Raw genomic sequence first — 22,870 nt, 5'->3', positions numbered from 1 at the left:
CTTGATTGGTACCATATCCATTGGCTTCCACATTCACTCTCTACACTGTTGATGCTCGGTAGCAGCAGTATATCTACAACAGCAGCACAGTGACTCACGGTGCCAGGCACCTGGGTTCGAATCCAGCCTTCGGTGACTGTCTGTGTGGGATTTGCACATTCTCCCCTCGTCTGTGTGGGTTTCCTCTGGGTGTTCTGGTTTCCTCCCACTGTCCAAAAATATGCAGATTACATGGATGAACCATGGGGAAATGTGGGGTTAAAGGATAGTGGGTGACCTTGGGTAGGATGCTCTTCAGAAGGGTGGTGTGGACCTGATAGGTCAAATGGCCTGATGCCACACTGTAGGGATTCTATGATGCAAGATGTGCTGCAAAAATTCACTCAGACTTTTTCAACAACACCTTCCAAAAACACAATCAATACCATCCGGAAGGACAAGGGCAACAGATGCATGGGGACATCACTACCTGCAAGTTCCTCTCCAGATCACCCCATCTGATTTGGGACTGTATCATTGTTCCTTGACTGTCACTGCAGCACAGTCATGAAACTCTATCCCTAACAGCATTGTGGACGTCTGTATTCCCCAAACCTGGCAGCAGTTCAAGAAGGCAGCTCGTCACAACTTTGTCTGACATACTTAGGAATGAGTAGGAGAAACATCCTCTCAGCATTTACCCTGTCAAGCCCCTTAAAACCCCTACATGTTTCAATGAGATCAGTCTCACTCTTCTAAACTCCAGTAATTAAAGTCGCAAACTGTATAGCCTTCACTCATAAGACAATCACTCATTAGGGAATCATCCTAATGAACCTTCTCTGAACAGCCATTATCTTTCCTTAAATAAGGAATTAAATAATAAGTGTCTCTTACCCAGTGTTAATGCAATTTACCAGTTTTAGGCTTTTTTTAACCTGTCATCTTGCTATTATGTAATAATCTACTTCTTGTTACTGCCTTTTCTGCTGATGGCTTGTTAATGCTAAATCCTTTACCATCTGCTACTAGTAAGCTCCATAGACTAGCGTCACAAGATGTGTTGTTGGCAACGGATCTGCCCAAAGAAGATCCTTTCACAGCCAGGTATCAGCTGCGGCCATCTCATATTAACATTGGAGGTGCTGGGGTGGAGAAGTTATATGAGTAAGAATGATTCCCTTTGTTCAAGAAGGTCTATTCTAATTAAGGTCAGAAATCACATGGTACCAGGATTTAGTCCCAACAGATTTATTTGAAAACACAAGCTAATTAAGCCCGTTTTGTCTCCTTTCCTTTGGACAGTACTTCACATATTGTGTGCTGCTGAGTTTGCTGGCCTGTGCTGTATTCCTACAGATCAGCAGTATTGGAAAGCTAGTTCTCATGCTGATCATCGAACTGGTTTACATTGTAATGATGGAGCTGCCCAGCGTCACCCTTTTTGACAATGCAGATCTATTGGTCACTGCCAACAGTCTGTAAGTAGCCATTTACAAACACTATTTATTTTGCCATTCTAGTATATTTATGATGCCAAGATAAAATGATGTTTAAAAGAAAGCTGATGGATTGCTACATACAGTCATACAAGCAAGGAGAAAGTAGTAAACCTTAATGAATCACTGTTTGGGCTTTAACAAGGTGTTCAATTTTAAGTGTCTGACTGTATTAACTTGGGAACAGAAGGAAAGCATTCAGCCTCCCGAGCCAGTTCCATTCAATCAGGGATAAAAAGCAGAATGCTACAGATACTAGAGATTTGAAATAAAAATAGAAAATGCTGGAGAAACTGAGTGGATCTGGCAACTCCTGTGGAGAGAGAAACAGTCAATGTTTCAAGTATGCTGTGACTCTTCTTCTTCAGAACAGTCATATCAGACTAGAATGTGACTGTAGGTATCCCCACACCCAAGACTGCAGAGATGGATTGCTACATACAGTCATACAAGCAAGGAGAAAGTAGTAAACCTTAATGAATCACTGTTTGGGCTTTAACAAGGTGTTCAATTTTAAGTGTCTGACTGTATTAACTTGGGAACAGAAGGAAAGCATTCAGCCTCCCGAGCCAGTTCCATTCAATCAGGGATAAAAAGCAGAATGCTACAGATACTAGAGATTTGAAATAAAAATAGAAAATGCTGGAGAAACTGAGTGGATCTGGCAACTCCTGTGGAGAGAGAAACAGTCAATGTTTCAAGTATGCTGTGACTCTTCTTCTTCAGAACAGTCATATCAGACTAGAATGTGACTGTAGGTATCCCCACACCCAAGACTGCAGAGATTCAAGGAGGAAGCTCACCACCATCTTCTGAAGGACAAAAGGGACAGGCAATAAATGCTGAGATAACACAGTGTGAAGCTGGATGAACAGAGGAGCAGGAAAGCTTGACATTTCGGGTCGGGACCCTGCTTCAGAAATGGGGGGGAGGGGGATTCTGAAATAAATAGGGAGACGGGAGAGGCGGATAGAAGATGGATAAAGGAGAAGATAGGGTGAGAGGAGACAGACAGTCAAAGAGGCGGGGTTAGAGCCAGTGAAGGTGAATGTAGGTGGGGCGTTGGGGGGGGAATAGGTCAGTCCAGGGAGGACTGGTCAGGGGGTCAGGATGAGGTCAGTGGGTAGGGGATGGGGGTGGGGCTTGAGGTGGGAGGAATGGTTAGGGAGGCGGGGACTAGCTGGGCTGGTTTTGGCAAGTGGTTGTGGGAGGGGAGATTTTGAAGCTTGTGATGTCCACATTGATACCCGTGGGCTGCTGAGTTCCCAAGCGGAATATGAGATGCTGTTCCTGCAACTTTCGGGTGGCGTCATTGTGGCAATGCAGGAGGCTCAGGATGGACATTTTGTCCGAGGAGTCGGCGGGAGGGGAGTTGAAATGGCTTGCGACTGGGAGGTGTAGTTGTTTGTTGTGAACTGAGCATAGGTGTTCCGCAAAGCGGTCCCCAAGCCCCCGCTTTGGACAACACCTAAGCTGGGCTTGCAACAAACAACTACACCTCCCAGTCGTGAACCATTTCACCTCCCCCGCCCACCACCGCCGACTCCTCGGACAAAAATGTCCATCCTGAGCCTCCTGCATTGCCACAATGACGCCACCCGAAAGTTGCAGGAACAGCATCTCATATTCCGCTTGGGAACTCAGCAGCCCACAGGTATCAATGTAGACATCACAAGCTTCAAAATCTCCCCTCCCACAACCACATGCCAAAACCAGCCCAGCTAGTCCCCGCCTCCCTAACATTCCTCCCATCTCAAGCCCCACCCCATCCCCTACCCACTAACCTCATCCTGACCTGTTCGTCCTCCCTGGACTGACCTATCCCCTCCCTAACTCCCCACCTACATTCACCTTCATTGGCTCTAACCCCACCTCTTTGACCTGTCTGTCTCCTCTCACCTTATTTGCTCCTTTATCCATCTTCTATCCACCTCCCCCTGACTCCATATTTATTTCAGAATCCCCTTCCCCTCCCCCATTTCTAAAGAAGGGTCCTGAGCTGAAACGTCAAGCTTCCCTGCTCCTCTGATGCTGCATGGCCTGCTATGTTCATCCAGCTTCACACCATATAATCTCAGATTCTCCAGCATCACCAGTTGCTACTATCTCTAGGCAATAAATACTGCTTGACACCTGCATCCTGTGTTTCAAGTCAGGATGGCAAGTGCCTTTGAGGAGAACTTGCAGTTGGTGGTGCTGCAAAATATCTGCACCTTGTCCTTCTAGGTGGTAGAGATGATGGGTTTGGAAGGTGCTGTTGAAGGGATCTTAGTGAGTTGCTGCAATGCATCATGTAGGTGGTGCACACTGCTACTACTGAGTTTTGGTGGTGGAGTGACTTATGGCGGAGTATTTGGGATGCCAATCCAGCAGGCAATTTTGTTCTGCACATTCTTGAGCTTCTTGAGTGCTTTTGGGACCCCACTCATCCAGGCTGTTTATCATATGTTTCCTTGATTAACTTCAGAGGCCATCTTCCCCTTCCCACAACCAAAGGTTTTACAAAATAGTGAGAAAATATGACTAAGGTATGGATAAGGAGTGAATCAGCATGTCAACAAATATGTTGCAATAATAATTTTAAAGTAGCTGGAGGATCAGAGAGTAATTGCAAATCCATCGGTTTTATTTTTAACTCCAGAGAGATAGGTGGTTTCTTATATTCTCAAAGAAAATTGCAAACTAAACATGCAAGCAACAACTGAAAATACAGAGGTGTCAGCATTACGAATAAGTGAAGACAGTTTAATTTGGCAGGTGTCAATACTTTCTGTTGACACATACCAATAAACCTTCTGTGTAGTGCCAGCATTTTTTGTAGCTTCCTTATAGCTTTCTCACTAAGTGGGTGGATTCTTCTCAGACTGAGTCATCTTCTCCACATACTTGTTAAAATCAAGGCCTGTTCTGCTCTCTAATAGATGTCAAGGCCTCTGAAACTATCAGGTAAAGAGCAGACAGTTGTTAAAGCATCCTCACCAGCAGTCCTATTTGCCTGACAAACAGTTCGTGACCAGTGCAATCCATACACTTCCAAAAGACTGCAAGTCAAGCGTACCTCTGAAAACACTGTCCATTAGCAATGCCTCTAGTTCAATACAATGAGATTTCAAAAACAGGTAGGAACGTCAGAAATAAAACGGCTCGAATCCTGTAACTCCCTTCCTAACAGCATTGTGGCTGTGTCTACATTCCATAGACTGCAGCAGTTCAAGGCAGCAGCTCAGTATCACCTTCTAAAGGGTGTTAAATAGTGGGTAATAAATGTTGCCCATACACTAGAACCAAATTTAAAAACGACAGGTTGCATTAATACTGTGTCTTTCACACTCACAGGACAACATTTACAGCCAATGAAATACTTTTATGAAACACAATTACTCTTGCAAAGAATGAAACTACTGCATAAAATTTGAAAACATAGTAAGCTCCTACAGACAGCAATGAAATTAATGATCACATCATCAATTTTACTGATTGATGCTGAGGAATAAATATTGGCCAAAGTACCAACTCCTGTGATCATGCCTTGTACTACTGCAGGTTGTGTCTGTTATATTTCTTCTAGACACTCAAGTCTTTATGCTTGCTCCCCCATGGATTCTATCCCCCATAGCTACATTGGGGCATTTCTTTTGGGTGTTTGTATTGTATTGTCCTACTAGACTTCTCCTTACTTTCTCAATTCATTCATGGGATATGGACATCACTGGCTAGGCCAACATTTATCGCCAATCTGTAATTGTTAAGGGTCAACCACATTTCGCATGAGCCTGGAGACACATGTAGGCCAGACAAAGTGAGGATCGTAGATTTGCTCCCTGAGAGGATTTTAGTGAACCATGTTTTTAACAGTGGTTACATGATCACTGTTAGTCTAGCTTATTACCTTGTACTCCAATAATACACCTTATTGAATTCAAATTTCACCATCTCCCATGTTGGAATTCAAGCCCGTGACCCCAAAACAGTCGCCTAAATTTGTATGTTACAAGTCTGTTGACAATTATGTTGATAGAGTGAATGAGTTAGGACAGTTCTGCTTGTAGAGAAATAAATGCTGAATATAGGATTAAAGGCAGGATTCTCGGCAGTGTGGAGGAACAGCTGGATCTTGGTGTTCAAGTGCATAGCTCCCTCAAAGTTGCCACCCAAGTGGATAAGGTTGTTAAGAAAGCATATGGTGTTTTGGCTTTCATTAACAGGGGCATCGAGTTTAAGAGCCGCAAGGCTATGCTGCAGCTCTACGAAACCCTGGTGAGACCACGCTTGGAATATTGTGTCCAGTTCTGGTCACTCTATTATAGGAAAGTTGTGGAGGCTTTGGAGAGGGTGCAAAGGAGGTTCACCAGGATACTGCCTGGACTGGAGGGCTTGTCTTACGAGGAGAGATTGACTGAGCTTGGACTTTTCTCTCTGGAGAGAAGGAGGAAGAGAGGTGACCTGAACAATGTGTACAAGGTAATGAGAGGCATGGATAAAGTCGATAGCCAGAGACCTTTCCTCAGGGCAGGATTGACTGCCACGAGGGGTCATAGTTTTAAGGTGTTAGGAGGAAGGTATAGAGGATTCGTCAGAGGGACGTTCTTCACCCAGAGAGTTGTGAGCGCATGGAATACTTTGCCAGTGGTAGTCGTGGAAGCGGAGTCATTAGTGACATTTAAGCGACTGCTGGACATGCACATGGACAGCAGTGAATTGAGGGGAATGTAGGTTAGGTTATTTTATTTTTGGATTAGGATTATTCCATGGCACAACATCGTGGGCCGAAGGGCCTGTACTGTGCTGTACTTTTCTATGTTCTATGTTCTAAGGCTAGGAGGAGATCTGATACAGCTTTTCAAAATCATGAGTGAGCTGGATTGAGTAGTGTTCCCCTCATAAGAGGAACAAGAACAAAAGGGCATAGATTTAAAGAGATCTGGAAATGAAACAAGGGTGAAGTGAGGGAAAAATTTTTGTAAAAGACATAAGTTAAGATATGGAATGAAAACCAAAAGAATAGTAGATGCTGTAAATCAGGAACAAAAAGTTGCTGGAAAAGCTCAGCAGGTCTGGCAGCACCTGTGGAGGAGAAAACAGAGTCAACGTTTCGGGTACGGTGACCCTTCCTCAGGATATGCTCTGCCTGGAAGTGTGGTGGAGGCGGGTTCAGTTGAGACATTCAAGAGAGCATTAGATTGTTATTTGGATAAAAATAATGTGCAAGAGTATGGGCATAAATTTAGGACATTGGCACTAGCATCCCAAGTTTGCCCTTAACTTAGAGTGCATTTCTCACCCTTAGCTGGTCATATAATGGTATTGTTCATGGAATAATAGAACCCTACAATGTGGAAGCAGGCCATTCAGCCCATCGAGTCAGCACTGACTGTCCAAAAAGCATCCAACCTAGACCCACCCTCCTACCCTATCCCCGTAACTCTACGTTTGCCATGGTTAATCCACTTAACCCGCATACCTCTGAACACTTTGAGTGATTTAACATGGCCAATCCTCCTAACCTGCACATCTTTAAGTCTTAATCGCATGCTTCTGTCTGCTGTGTTGATGTCAGGGCATTGTCATCAGTTACATCATTTTCATTAGCATACTTATTTCCTGTTATACTACAAACTCTTCCTTTTCTGCAATGGTCATTTGGTATTTTTGAATTCCATCAGAGACAGGCTCTCATTTTAACATTTCATTCGGGAAGTAACAAATGTAACAATGCAGCACTCCTTCATTAATGCAGTGTCAGAGTAAGTTTTCTGTTCACATCCACAAGTTGAAAACTTGAACCCACCACCCCATCAGTCAGAATCAGTGTTTGTTTCAGTTGAGCTCCAAGTGGGGTCTGCCCAAGGAGGTATGAAAGAGAATCACCACTTCCTCACTTTTGCACTCCAGTTCCATTGAAATAATGATCAACACTCAAATCCCATTCGAGGTTTTGAGCACACAAATCAGGGTTGACACTTCTAGTGCACATCAGTTAAAGAGAGAACACTGCACTGTCTGAGGTGCTGCCTTTCAGGTGAAGCTTCAAGCTACATACTCAGAAATGTACTTAAGAAATACTTACGAAATGTAAAAGACCCAAAATCAATATTTTGAAGCGCAGAGGAGCTGTTTCAGGTTTGTTGACTAATATTTATGCCTTAATCAATATCACAACAAAAACATCCTGTTATAATTACCTTGCTGTTTTGTGTGAGTTATCTATGTGCAAATTGGTAACTGTGTTTTCCACATTGCAAAAGTGGCTGCACTTCTAAAAATATTTCATCGGCTGTAAAACACATCAAAATGTCCATTGGTCATGTCTTTCTTTTAGAATTAGAATTAGCATTAGGTTTACTGTCACATGTACTACCTAAGAACAGTGAAAATTTTACAGAAGTATCACTTATGGTGTCATGTAATGCACAAAGCTACCATAGATACAGATTCTTAGGAATTTTTTTACAAATTAGTTTTGTGCTAATTTTAGTGTTATGTGGACATGGTCCATAAAAATTACTTTTCACCTTTGCAGCACCGTGTTTGTCATCACTTAGAAAATATTTTGATTTGACATCCATTCAGTGTTGCAAAGTTACATTATGAAAGCTTGTAGTAAATGATTAAAGTTTACCTCAATAACGTCTCTTAAGCTCTGTGCTGTGGCATCTCCCAGTATCACTGGCTCACAAGTAGAAGCTTGATGACACTCCCCTTCTCTTTAAATTCAGTATTTTAAATATGTTACAAGAGATTTTTAATGTTGGATCTGATTATAATCAAAAAGGACAGGGCAGCTTATGGTTCTGTTTTCCTTAAATGACTGTGAGCTATGGTCATTCAGTCAGTGCTATTCCAAGTAGTGCATTTGTCCCAACTCAAATATTTAATTTGCGCATTCTACTGAAATCCCTATTGACATTTGAACATGAACACATGCATTTTCCAATTGATTTTACATCCTACTATTGCTTGCAGGGTATCATGAAGTTGCAAAATGACTGTTTGGTGCAGTGAAATATTAATGCAACAGAAAGGAGTGCAAAAACTGTGGCTGATTAATGAGCAGAATCATAATAGGTCTCTGGATTGAAATGTAAATGTGAAATTTGTTGATCTGAATTGACCCCATAATTCATAGACAGTTATCAAGGGACAGAATGGCACAATTATTTGTGTCTGTACCTGTTCTTTGGGTGTTTCTTCAGACTTGCTGACGATCTAGCTTGTGAACAGATACTTATGAGCAGAGACCCTTTGCTCACTCTTTTCCCCAAACCCCCTCCCAAATCCACCACAGCTACATTGGGGCATTCTGTTCCACCCACGGCTTTATGAGGAACATAAACAAAGGAATATTCTGGAACTCACCAGAAGGAGGCAGGTCAGCCCTCAATGAGGAAGATCAGTTGGGATTTTTTAAGCTGGGTAGAAAGGGTACCCTCAAGGAATAACACAGATTTTTATGATTTTCCTTTGAGCAATAGAGGCCATCTGTTTTTTTTTCAAAATACAAAGGCTTGCATAATCAAAAGGTTTTACTCTAATGCTGGACCTGAGTTCAAATCCTACCTGAGCAGTTCACAGAATCCCTACAGCTTAGAAACAGGCTGTGAATAAACACATACCCTCCAAAGAGCGTCCCACCCAGACCTCTACCCTATCTTCTCATTTCCAATGGCTGATCCACCTAGCTGATAAACCCCTGAACACTACAAGCAATTTAGCATGGCCAATCCAGCAATCCTGCACATTTTTTGACTGTTGGAGAAGACACAAATACCTAGCAGACATGGGAAGAGCATGCAATCTTCGTACAGACAGATGTCTGAGGCTGAAATTGAACCAGTTCCCCGGCACTATGGAACAAAAACAGAAGTTGCTAGAAAAGCTCAGCAAGTCTGGAAGCATCAGTGAAGAAAAAATCAAGGGTTCAAGTTTCGGGTCCTGTGACCCTTGTTCATATTGCCCCGGCACTGTGGGGCAGCTGTGCTAACCACGGAACCGTCATGCCACCTGGTAGATTATTTAAATTGTTGCTTATGTGAATGTTATTTAAATTCAGTTAATAAATCAGGAATACAAAACCAGTCTCCAGTTACCAGTTGGTGACAACTGTCTTTGATAATTATATTGTTTACTAATGCTGTTTTGAAAATGAACTCTACTGTCCTTACCTTGTCTGGCCTCCGTGTGACTCCAGGCCTACAGCAATGTGGTCTTAACTGTCCTCTAATCCACCCAGTAAGCCACTCAGCTCAAGGACAACACATGTCTGGCAGCAAAGATGTTCACATCTCTCGAAAGAGAAAATTTCAAAAAACAGACCTCTGACTCACAGGTGGATTTTCTCAGTGCTCCAAATGATTTCTTTGTCATTTTTTTTCCTTTATTCATTCACAAGACGAAGGTGTCACTAGCTAGGCAGCATTTATTGCCCATCCCTAATTGCCCAGAGGGCACTTAAGACTCAGCCACATTGCAAAGGATGGCAGTTTCCTTTCCTAAAGAACATTAATGAACCAGATGGGTTTTTCCATCAAACAATGGCTTTATGGCCATCATTAGACTCTTAATTCCTGATATTTATTGAATTCAAATTCCATCATTGCCGTGGCAGAGATTTGAGCACAGGCCCCCAGAACGTTACCACTAGGCCATCGCCTCCCCCTATGTGATGTAATTATAAAACTATTCTTTGCAAACATACTTGCAATTTAGTGGAGAATTTCCAACCTGACCCACCAGAATACTTCGATTAATTTGGGAGTAATTCTTAATGTTTTTTAATAAATAATTGATGACTGTTTCTTTTTCTCTCCAGTAGTCCCACCAATGGAACATGGACTTGGTGAGTATTCTCTTCAGTATGATGCATTGATTATAAAGTAGTTCTTCCTTTAAACCTGTCCCATTTAACATGGTTTTTCTTTGTTAATGAGGCCTGTAACTTTATTGAGCATCGTTTTAAAACCAGTCACTGCATGCAAAACTGTACCTAGGTACATGTGACCATAATAAGTCAAATCAAAGAAGTTCACGTACAACTCATTCAGTTTCTACTGAGCATCTGAGCTGCGGTCTCTCCCCCCACATCACTGACCGACCCGTATGTATTTCACTGTCCTGGACTTGCCTTCTTGCTCATGATCCAGTTTCAATCCAAAGCTGGAGCTCCATGTTATGTAAGTTTGAGACTGGATAGTTCAGAAATGCTAGATCTTGTGCAATCCATGTGGTTTTTAGATTACTTTCAAGCTTGCTCCTGTTTTGCTGCCCTTCTACTAAGCCCTCACTCACAATCATAGGCCAGTGGTCTTGGAGTAGTGGCCATTCTTGGTATTCCAGTGAATGCCAAGCAAAAGATAGGAGTGTCAGGAAAGTGAAGTGGAATGGAGGGTTGGGTGGACCGAGGATGGTGAGATCGCAATGACAAGGTTAGTCATTAGTAAGAGTAGGGGTCTGGTTTTCCATTGGGCCCCTATTTCTTGATATTAGGTCCCTCAATCAGGCACAGAATACCCAAAGATGAGGGATCCCTCTACATCACCAGTCTCATCCCAGAAGATTGCAGACAAATGAGCCTGGTTTGAGTCTTTTTAGATGACATGTCCTGCCCAATGCTGGAGATTTTTGCTCGAGTCAGGACAAGGCCCTTTTGTTGCCATTAAGGGCTTTTGCCATTAAGTTTCCATTAATTAGCACTAGGTGGGAAGGCTATTTGAAAGCTTTCCTACACTGCACTTGATTGGATGTAGGCATTTAGGCAGCTAATCTGCACCCACATGCTCTGATGAACCACAGAATCCTCCCATCTCTGGGAGAAAGACTGTGCGTATCAAATTCAAGCCATCATTTCATTTGGAATCCAAATTTCGAACCCAGAATGAAACTCAATTGGGTACAGCTTCTTCTTACACAAGGTCTGAAAGGGTTACATGAGCACGGTGTTACGATTGAAGTTTGCTCATTTGTGTCAGCAGCAAGATTTATTTCCTCACTTCACCACTTTGAAGTCAATAGTTATTTATTTCTTCAATTTCCTGGTATGATCTAATGATAAATGACATTAATTTTTTTGCAGTGCATGCAAAAAAAATCAATACAAGTGAAAATTAAAGGTCAGCACCTTTAAAGCACTTGGTATTTGTTCTCTGGTGTTGGGGGAATCATTGGATTACATTGAAATGACAGCACAGAAACAGAATATAAAAGTAAAGCTGGAACGTTATGTTTCATTTGTCCTGACCTTCTCTGCAGCTTCGATGATCTATTTGAATCTAGTCCTTGAAAGTACTCCTTCTAATCCAAGCATTAGTAGAATTGTAATTCATTTTCAGGACCAAAAGAGAGAAAAGAAATGTCATATTGACAAAGTCACCACAACTCTCACATGTGGGACCCAACAGTACAGAAATGCCGATTCTACTTGTGACTTTTATTAGGACGTAGAACATTACAGCACAGTACAGGCCCTTCGGCCCTCGATGTTGTGCCGACCTGTCATACCGATCTGAAGCCCATCTAACCTACACTATTCCATGTACGTCCATATGCTTATCCGATGACGACTTAAATGTACCTAAAGTTGGCGAATCTACTACCGTTGCAGGCAAAGCGTTCTATTCCCTTACTACTCTCTGAGTAAAGAAACTACCTCTGACATCTGTCCTATATCTTTCACCCGTCAATTTAAAGCTATGCCCCCTCGTGCTCGCCGTCACCATCCTAGGAAAAAGGCTCTGCCTATCCACCCTATCTAACCCTCTGAATTTTATATTTATCACCATTTCCTGTTTCCGTATATTGTGACGGAGACATACTGAGAAATTAGGGGAATCAGTCTCTGGAGGATCCAGGACTGAAGCAATCACTAGGCTGTTGAATTCACAGGAAATCCAATAACCTAATGCTGCATTATTGCAACAGAGGTTAGACTGGATGCTTACAATGTACATCCATTCCTTATGAAAGCAGACAGTATCATAAGGCTGAGACAGCAAACAAAAATATATTTATGTTTTATATCAGAGAAAAACGTAAAACAATATTAAAATATTGTGATTTACGCAATCGTTTAAATTGTCTAAATACATTAATATACCAAGTTTGAAGAATCATTTAACTCAGACATGGAGCCAGTGTGACTTGGAGAGTGGAGATGCGAGAAAAGAGCTTTAGAAACAAATTGAGGCTTGATTGCTAAGCACTGCTCATGTGTGACCCAGTCACTTTTTTTCTGGCTGTAGTGTGAGAACTCAGCAAAGAAAATTCTTTGGTTATGCCTGTTAGCTTGAATTATTTCCTTCCTTGTGACAGCTCCTTGAAGTTCTCGAAGGTAGCCTTGAAGATCATGACTCCTATTGTAATCACGGTGTTTGTTCTGGCACTGTATCTCCACGCTCAGCAGGTAGAATCAACTGCCAGGTTGGACTTCCTCTGGAAACTGCAGGTAGGAAGTCAGCCACAACCTTTATTCTGCTGCCAAGTTTCCCTTGATGCCAAGTCATGTCTGTAACTCCCTACTGTAACTCCTGTCGTTGACCAACAGGTGGAAAAGCCTCTTGTCGGTATGAAATGATTTCTCACCTTTTGAACTGGTGCTTGATGAGCTATTCACATCAGCAAGTTTCCCAATCTGTAGGTTTTAGTTGAATTCATTCAACAATATGACCGATAAAATTAGCTTCAGTGCCGTTCAGCTGTACATGCGTTGGGAGAAAGAGGGGGAATCTTTTGCCAGTGACTCCAATTTGAAAACAACAAAAGACATCCTTAGTCAGTTCAACAATGATACAATGTCCAAATGTGATCCACATAATGATGATTTAGGGCCATACGTTGACAAGTGAGTGAAGAATCAGAGGACCACATTAGCTCTTACAAATGTTTCCAAAGATTTGTGGAGTGTGGGTGATAAGAAGCAGAGTGTACAATCAAAACCAATGGAACAACTGAAATAAAGAAATTAACTTTGTAGTATGTTGCAAGTGGCCCTGCATTTATCTCAATGAATTAGAAGATTGTGGGCTCAAGTCCTACTCTGGAGATTCTAACATGTAATTATTCACGACATTCCAGTGAGGAGGTGTTAGAATGTTGTCTTTGTTATGATCTCCGCCGGGTGAACTGATAATGCTTGATGAGAAATTTCAACTTCTGGTTAAAAACTAAATGAATGGTACATCAAGATTTAAAATCTTTTACTGTAATAAATGACTACAGTGACTATTAGCAAAGCACTATTTTCTTTTTGTAGGCAACTTACACATTAACCTGCAGAGAGGACCATTTCCTGTTTTTACATGTCACATATTACCCTCCACTCTCCATACAATTACACTCATTCTGGCAAATAGTTCACAGCTGATCCCAGCTTCCAATGGGTTTTGTATCTCCACTTCACCAGGGATTAATTTGAAGTGACCATTTGCAGACATGTTCCTCAGTTTTCAGAGCTTCTTAAATCCACCATCAACTGCTGTATTCCCACGACCGTCCTTACCCAAAGTCAGACCCAATATAATACCTTTTTGGGATTTTAATAAACTAGGAGTCTGCGCTTCACAAAATGAGAGCTGCTGCCCTGGTCTCCAAGTGTAATGGTCTTGCATCTGCTTCTCAGTGAAAAAAACAAGAGCATTCCTTTGGTCTGCAACAATCAAACCATCCAGACATACGGTCAGGCAGATTTCTGAACTGGTCATGTGACCCCATATATAAACCCTAATTTTAAAACAGTGGCCTCAAAATACAATACACAGGAGCAAAAGTAGACTTTTCAGCCCATCAATTCTACTCCACCATTCAGTAAGATCATGGCCGATCTGATAATGCCTTCCACTTTCTGCCATTTCCCAATAATCCTTGACTCCCTTACTGATGAAAAATCTCACTGTCTCAACCTTGGATGTTCTTAATGGCCCAGCCCTTTACAGTCCTTCTGATCTTCCCTGGTCTCAACTGTTCTTTCATTCCAGCTCCTCAGAGTCCTCAACTCCTCAAAATTAAAGTCTGTCAACTTCCTCTTAATTGATCCTGCCTCCACAGTCTTCTGGGTTAGAGAATACCAGACATTCACTACCCTCTGGGAGAAGAAATTCCTTAAAATCTAACAAGAAATCATGATCTCCTTATTCGGTAACTTATGTCTGTGAATTTGAGATTCCCCCACAAGTGAAAACATCTTCTCAACATCTACCCGTCAAGCCCCTGCAGAGTCCTATAAACAAGGGTTGAAGGTGTTTTCTTGTTAATGTTGTGCGTTTCGCATTTGAAAACATTTGCAGTATAATTTTGAAAAATGTTATTTTCATGTATGTAGCAGCTATGAAATGGATACGAAACACTAACCATAACGTTTTCTATTGGCTGCAGGTGGGAATCAGCAATTGGTATATATAGAAATGTGTTTTGTGTCAGGGCTGTGTTGTCATTATTGTGGCTAGTGATAGGTTTAGGATAAGGTCAAAGTTATGATGAGGTCTATGGTTAAGGTTAATGCAAGGGTGGAAAAAGGGCTGGGGTTATTGTTGCGATTAGGGTTCACTATGAACCTGAGTTATGACTAGTTGTGGGATTTTGGGCTAGGGTTAGGCCTATGGTTAAGGCAAGGTTTAGTATTCGGTTTAGATTTTGGGTTAGTGTTGGGTAGCGTCATTCTGAAGGCTCAGGCTATATTTAGGATGTGAGCTAGGACTTCTGTCACGTCTGGCTACAGCCATGAATGCAGTTAAGGTTAGAGCAGGGGATTATGTTTGTTGTTTTTACTTCGTCTTTGATTAGGGTTAGGGATCATCTCTGCGAATGCTTTAGGATTATGTTTTGGGTTTTTTTCTTTGACCTTTGAACTGGCTGAGCCTCCAGAAAGCAAGATAAACTTGCAAGGGTTCAGAAAAGATTTAAAAGGATGCCAGGCCCGGAGGGTTGATATATAGGGAGAGGCTGAATGGACAGGGGGGCTATTTTCCCTGGAGTATGAGAGGCAGAAGGATAACCTTATAGAAGTTTATAAAATCATGAGCGGCATGGATGGGGCTAATAGCCAAGGTCTTTTTTCCCAGGGTATTGGAGTCCAAAACTAGAGGGCATAGGATTAAGGTGAGAATGGAAAGATTTAAAAGGGATCTAAGAGGTAACGTTTTCACACAGATGGTGGTGCGTCTCTGGAATGAGCTGCCAGAGGAAGTGTTGGAGGCTGGTACAGTTACAACATGTGAAAGGCATCTAGATGGGTGCATGAATAGGAAGGATTTAGAGGGATTTGGGCTAATACTGGGACTAGATTAATTCAGGATATCTGGTCAGCATGGACGAATTGGACCAAAGGCTCTGTTTCTAAGCTGTACAACCCTGTGGCTCTATAAAAGGGAAACCTGGATTTTCCCACTGTCTGTATTTTCTCATGTTGGCTTCTGCCAGCGCTTGCTAAAATTACTTAGAAGGTCCTGATCTTGAGTTCAAAATTCTAGTGCCCAAAGTGTTTAGTATTCATTGACTGATTGCATTAAATGAAACATTACTATGTTGAATGGGTCTGTACAGCACTGATAAGTAGTAATGTTAAAGTTGGACTCAAAACAAGGATAATAGTGCCTCCAAGTGGTTCAGAACAGATAGTGTGCTTGTTCAAAGGATTTTCTGTTTAGAAAAATGTCTTCAGTTTAATTTGAACTCATTATTGAAAATTCAGGGAGCTTTCTTGAAGTCAGCAAGAAATTTTTGAAGAAACTAAAAATATAAACAGAATATTCTTCAATTTCATGGCAGAGGGGTCAGTGTTCTACCAAGCGAACAGACCTTGTGGACTTTTTACAGTATCTAGACTCCCATAATGAAACTTGAAAACTGAGAGTTAAGGATGTTAACTCATGGGATTGAATAAAATGAACACAGGTGTATTAGTCTTCTTTTATTTCTTTTTACAGGATTTGAGTGACCAACATATCCTCGAGTCATTAGCTAATACATATGATTGTTATTCATTGTCTTAAAATGCAAAGTATTGCAATGTGGTTTATATATATTTTATTATCATTCATTTTGGAGCTTGGAGTTTGAATTAGTAGCATTTGGTTTGCTGTGTGTGAATGGGGGCAAATAGTGATAGTTTGTCAGGAGCCTTTCTAAAATAAACAAAATGAGTAAGTTTCAGTGCTAATGTCAATTTGTTTACACAGGGAAAATTTTACGAGCAGACAGAGTAAACAGCATTAGCCTGCTTTTAGTTAGAAAGAGAAGGATTTATTTTCTTTCTTGTTTCTAGAAAATGCCTGAAGCATGGAAAGCTTTTGATTTCAGTTGCTGACATCCTGGTTGAAGTTAGATGTAACAACACAGTTTTCCTGGATCAAGGAGTTAGTTCAGAAACTTTAGAAATAAGCTACCTCAGTGTGATGGTTTAGTTTAAAAGTTCTACACCAGAAGTGTTTAGTTAGAACCGTAAGCTTAGCTGTGTGAATACTTAAAGAAACGGCTATCAAATTTCCAAGACTAGGAATTGAAAACAACAGTTAGTCAAATCTATAAATGTGATATTGAGGGAATTGCCTGTAGTGTTTGAATACTGTGAAGGGATGTTGTTGGGGTAGAGTGAACATTTTATTTTTATTGTGTATTTCAAAATCTTACAAATTGTGATTATTGTAAATGGTGTGATTTGTTCTACTTTAAGTTCTTAAACTTCAATTTTATTATTAAAAACCAAATGCGCGGCATTGTGTGCTTGTGTTTCAGAGAAAAACCACCTTGTTAAATAAATTATTTATTATGCCTGAGAGATGTGATCAGATATTGCACAGTAGATGTGTTGTGGCACATTGTATATAGATGCAAGTCTGAATTTTGATGAAAGTGAGTGTTGGAGATTGTTAATACAGTGATGACTCTTTATGTTTCCTGGCCCAGGCTACTGAAGAGAAAGAAGAAATGGAGGAACTTCAGGCCTACAACAGACGCCTTCTGCACAACATCCTGCCAAAAGATGTTGCAGCGCATTTTCTTGCACGCGAGAGGCGTAATGATGAGCTGTATTACCAGTCCTGTGAATGTGTTGCTGTTATGTTCGCCTCCATCAGCAACTTCTCTGAGTTTTACGTTGAATTGGAGGCAAACAACGAAGGAGTCGAATGCCTCCGACTTTTAAATGAGATCATTGCGGACTTTGATGAGGTAAGTGTTGCTGGTGGTGCTGACCATGGCTGAGTGGACACAGAACTTGTAGCCAATGTATTAGCAATTCTCCAGTCTTCCAGGACCTAACCCTGCTCAAGGATGCTGTAAAGATATCTGTTAAGGCCCCAGCTATTTCCTCTCTCGCTTCCCTCAGTAACCTGGGATAGATCCCATTTGGACCTGTGGACTTGTCCACCCTAATGCCTTTTAGAATACCCAACACTTCTTCCCTCCTTATTGCCACCTTGACCTAGAATAATCAAACACCTATCCCTAACCTCAACATCCGACACATCCCTCTCCTTGGTGAATATTGACACAAAGTACTCATTAAGAATCTCACTCATTTTCTCTGACTCCTCGCATAACTTCCCTCCTTTGTCCGTGAGAGGGCCAACCCTTTCGCTCCTCATGTACAAATAAAAGGCTTTGGGATTTTCCTTAACTCAGTTTGCTAAAGATATTTCATGACTCTTTTTAGGCCTCTTAATTCCTCATTTCAGATTGGTCCTACTTTTCTGATATTCTTCCAAAGCTTCATATTTTTTCAGTCGCCTAGGCCTTATGTATGCTTCCTTTTTCCTCTTTGCTAGTCACACAATTTCACCTGTCATCATGGTTCCCTAATCGTGCCCTTTCTATCCCTCATTTTCACAAGAATATGTTTGTCCTGCACTCTAATCAACTTCTCTGTAAAAGCCTCCCACATATCAAGTGTAGATCTACCCTCAAACAGCTGCTCCCAATCCACATTCCCCAGCTCCTGTCGAATCTTGCTATAGTTGGCCTTCCCCAGTTTAGCACTCTTCCTTTAGGACCACTCTCATCTTTGTCCATCAGTATTCTAAAACTTATGGAATTGTGATCACTACTCCCAAAGTAAACCCCTATTGAAGCTTCAACCACCTGGCCAGGTTCATTCCCCAACACCAGATCCAGTATGGCCCCTTCCCGAGTTGGACTATTTACATACTGCTCTAAAAAACCCTCCTGGATGCTCCTTACAAATTCTGCTCCATCTAAACCCCTAACACTAAGTGTTAGTCAATGTTGGGAAAATTAAAATCTCCCATCACCACCAACCTGTTGATCCTACATCTTTCCATAATCTGTCTACATATTTGTACCTCTATCTCACGCCCCAACATTGTTATCGCAGCCTTCCTATTTCTGATCCCTACCCACAATGCCTCACTGCTCAAGTTCTCCAAAGTGCCCTCCTTCAGCACGGCTGTGATAACCTCTTTGACAAGTAATGCAACTCCTGCACCCCTTTTACCTCCCTCTCTATCCTCCCTAAAGCATCTATATCCTGGGATATTTAGTTGCGAATCTTGACTTTCCCTCAACCAAGTCTCAGTAATATCAATAACATCATACCCCCAGGTACTAATCCAAGCCCTAAGTTCATCTGCCTTACCTACTGCAGTTTTCGCATTAAACCAAATGCATCTCAGACCGCCTGTCCCTTTGCGTTCATCACCTTCTCCCTGCCTACTCTTCCCCTTAGTGACACTGACTTAATTATCTAGTTCCTTACAGGCTTTAGTTACTACCTCCTTACTGCCCACTCATCTCCTCATTTGGTTCCCATCTCCCTTCCACATTAGTTTAAACCCTCCCCAACAGTGTTAGCAAAAGCACCCCCTAGGACATTGGTTCCAGTCCTGCCCAGGTGTAGACCATCTGATTTGTAATAGTCCCACCTCCCCCACAACCGGTCCCAAAAATCTGAACCCCTCTCTCCTGCACCATCTCTCAAGCCAGTCATTTATCCTGCCTATTTTTTCATTTCTACTCTGACTAGCACGTGGCACTGGTAGCAATCCTGCGATTACTACCTCTGAGGTCCTACTTTTTAACTTGGCTCCTAACTCCCTAAATTCTACTTATAAGACCTTATCTCATTTTTTACCTATATCATTGGTGCCTATATGCACCTCGACAGTTGGCTATTCACCCTCCCCCTTCAAAAATGTCCTGCAGTCAATCTGAGACATCCTTGACCCGTGCACCAGGGAGGTAACATACCATTCAGGAGTCTCGTTTTTGACCATGGAACTGTCTACTCCCCTTACAATCGAATCCCCTATGACTATAGCCCTTCCACTCTTTTTCCTGCCCTTCTGTACAGCAGAGCCAGCCACGGTGCCATGAATTTGGCTACTGCTGCCTTCTCCTGGTGAGCCATCTCCCCAAACAGTATCCAAAATGGTATCAGAGATAATAGGAACTGCAGATGCTGGAGAATCTGAGATAACAAGGTGTAGAGCTGGATGAACACGGCAGGCCAAGCAGCATCTTAAGAGCAGGAAAGCTGACATTTCAGGCCTAGAACCTTCATTTCTGATGTCGGGTCTAGGCCCAAACGCCAGCTTTCCTGCTTCTAAGATGCTACTTAGCCTGCTGTGTTCATCCAGCTCTACACCTTGTTATCCAAAACGGTTTACCTGTTTTGGAGAGAGATGACCACAGAGAACACCTGCACTGCCTTCCTGCTTGTTCTCTGCCTTTTGGTCACCCATTCCCTTTCTCTCTCAGCAATTCCAACCTGCGGAGTGACCAATTTGCTAAACAGGCTATCCACGACTTCCTCAGCATCGCGGATGCTCCAAAGTGAGTCCATCCGCAGCTCCAGAGCCGGCAGGTGGTCTAACAAGAGCGGCAGCTGGACACACTTGCTGCACGTGTAAGAGGCAGGGACATCAACCGCTTCCCTGAGCTCCCACATTGAGGAAGAGGAGCATAACACGGGTCTGGGATCTTCTTCCATGTTTACTCTTAAGCTTAACTTAGTCCTACTATAATGTCAAATAATAGATAAATGAATTGAAAAATTTATTACCAATCACTCTACTTACCAGAACACAATAAAAAAAAAGAAAAAAGAAAACCTTACCTTCTCAACACACCACAAGAGTCTTTTTATTGGCTAGAGGAGGAGGGTGGGTGGGAGACACTACACGTTTAGTGTCTCAGGTTTACCCACTACCCAAATATATCAGTTCACTCACCTTCCCAAAGAGCAATTCACCCACTCCCACTCAGCTCCGCTGCCGAAAAGAAGGACTTACCATCCCAGCAGCCCCCTGGTCTTTGCCGTCACCGCTCCCGCTGTGAAAATGGAGGCTGCTGATTCCACGCAGTAAGTATTTCAAGTGAAGGACTTAATGTCCCGGCAGCCCCCGGTCATTGCCGTCACCTCTTCTGCTGCTGCTGTGAAAATTGTATGGTAAATGGAAAAGCCTTGGGAAAAATTGATGCACAGAGAGATCTGGGTGTTCAAGTCTACTGCACCCTGAAGTTGGCAACGCAGGTTGGTAGAGTCGTAAAGAAGGCACACAGCATGCTTTCATTCATCGGACAGTGTATTGAGTACAAGAGTTGGCAGGTCATATTACAGTTATATAGTACTTTGGTTCGACCACATTTGGAATACTGCGTACAGTTCTGGTCGCCACATTACCAAAAGGATGTGGGGTCCAACCTCATCATTCCCCAACACCACATCACCCGCTTCTAACTCCTCCCAAAATCCACAAACCTGACTGCCCTGGTCAACCCGTTGTCTCCACCTGCTCCTGCTCCCATTGAACTTATCTCCATCTGTCTTGACTCCATTTTCTCTCCCTTAATCCAAGAACTCCCCACCTACATCTGTGACACCACCCACGCCCTCCACTTCCTCCAGAACTTCCAATTCCCCGGTCCCCAACACCTCATCTTTACCATGGACACGCAGTCCATATACACATGCATTCCCCATCCAGATGGCCTAAAGGCCCTCTGCTTCTTCCTGTCCCATAGGCCCGACAGTCACACTCCACTGACACCCTCATCCGCTTAGATGAACTCATCCTCATCCTCAACACCTTCTCTTTCAATTCCTCCCACTTCCTACAGACAATGGGGTGGCCATGGGTACCCGCATGGGCCCAAGCTATGCCTTCCTCTTTGAAGATTACATAGAACAATCCCTCTTCCGTACCTACATTGGCCCCAAATCCCATCTCTTCCTCCATTATGATGACTGTATCATTGCCACTTTGTGTTCCAACGAGGATCTTGCACAGTTCATCCACTTCACCAACACCTTCCACCTCAACCTTAAGTTCACCTGGACCATCTCTAATACCGCTCCTCTCCTTCCTAGACCTCCCTGTCTCCATCTCCGGCAACCACCTAGAAACCGATATCTATTTCAAGCCCACCGACTCCAACAGCTACCTAAAATGCACCTCCTCCCACCCACTTTCCTGCAAAAATGCCATCCCCTATTCCCAATTCCTTCACCTCCATCACATCTGCTGCCAGGATGAGGCACTGCATTCCCGTACATCTGAGATGTCTTTCAAGGACCGCAACCTCCCCCCCACCCCACCCCCAACTCAGTGGTCAAGAACGCCCTCGACCGTGTCTCTCGCAAATCCCGCAACTCATCCCTCACACCCCCTCCCCGCAATAATAACCAAAACAGAATCCCCCTCATCCTCACATACCACCCCACCAACCTCCGGATCCACTGCATCATCCTCCAACACTTCCGCCATCTGCAATCCAGCCCCACCACCAAAGACATTTTTCCTCCCCATCCTTATCTGCTTTCTGGAGGGACCACTCTCTCCGTGACTTCCCCGTCCACTGCATACTCTGCTCGAGCCCCAACACACTCAGCACTTTTCCCTGCAATTGCAGGAAGTGCTACACCTGTCCCCACACCACCTCCCTCACCCTCATCCCAGTCCACAAGATGACTTTCCACATCAAGCAGATGTTCACCTGCACATCTGCCAATGTGGTATACTGCATCCACTAGACACAGTGTGGCTGCCTCTACATTGGGGAAACCAAGTGAAGGCTTGGGGACCGCTTTGCAGAACGCCTACGCTTGGTTCACAGTAAACAACTGCACCTTCCAGTTGTGAACCATTTCAACTCCTCCCATTCCTTAGACGACCTGTCCATCCTGGGCCTCCTGCAGTGCCATAATGATGCCACCTGTAGGTTGCAGGAACAGCAACTCATATTCCGCTTGGGAACCCTGCAGCCCAATGGTATCAATGTGAATTTCACCAGCTTCAAGACCTCCCCTTCCCCCACTGCATCCCAAAACCAGCCCAGCTCGTCCCCGCCTGCCTAACCTGTTCTTCCTCTCACCTATTCCCTTCTCCTCCCTCAAGCCACACCTCCATTTCCTACTCACTAACCTCATCCCGCCCCCTTGATCTGCCCGT

The 22,870-nt window shown here is 43.0% G+C and overlaps 1 protein-coding gene across 7 annotated transcripts in view; it reads left to right on the top strand.

The window, feature by feature from the left end:
* adcy5 (adenylate cyclase 5) overlaps nucleotides 1-22,870 on the top strand; it is a 405,848-nt gene that overhangs the window by 369,938 nt on the left and 13,040 nt on the right. For 5 of the 7 annotated variants that reach the window (XM_059647537.1, XM_059647542.1, XM_059647541.1 and 2 more), the window contains 4 exons: nucleotides 1,285-1,460; nucleotides 10,288-10,314; nucleotides 12,783-12,915; nucleotides 17,370-17,633. In XM_059647537.1, the coding sequence (XP_059503520.1) occupies nucleotides 1,285-1,460; nucleotides 10,288-10,314; nucleotides 12,783-12,915; nucleotides 17,370-17,633 (600 nt within the window). The remainder of the gene's footprint in view (nucleotides 1-1,284; nucleotides 1,461-10,287; nucleotides 10,315-12,782; nucleotides 12,916-17,369; nucleotides 17,634-22,870) is intronic. The other 2 variants (XM_059647540.1, XM_059647538.1) reach the window with 2 other exon arrangements.

This window comes from Stegostoma tigrinum, chromosome 7, assembly GCF_030684315.1.
Source record: "Stegostoma tigrinum isolate sSteTig4 chromosome 7, sSteTig4.hap1, whole genome shotgun sequence".
In the NCBI taxonomy this organism is placed as follows: Eukaryota; Metazoa; Chordata; class Chondrichthyes; order Orectolobiformes; family Stegostomatidae; genus Stegostoma; species Stegostoma tigrinum.
The sequence above is the reverse complement of the archived record's forward strand: the minus strand, read 5'-3'. Positions and strand labels throughout refer to the sequence as shown.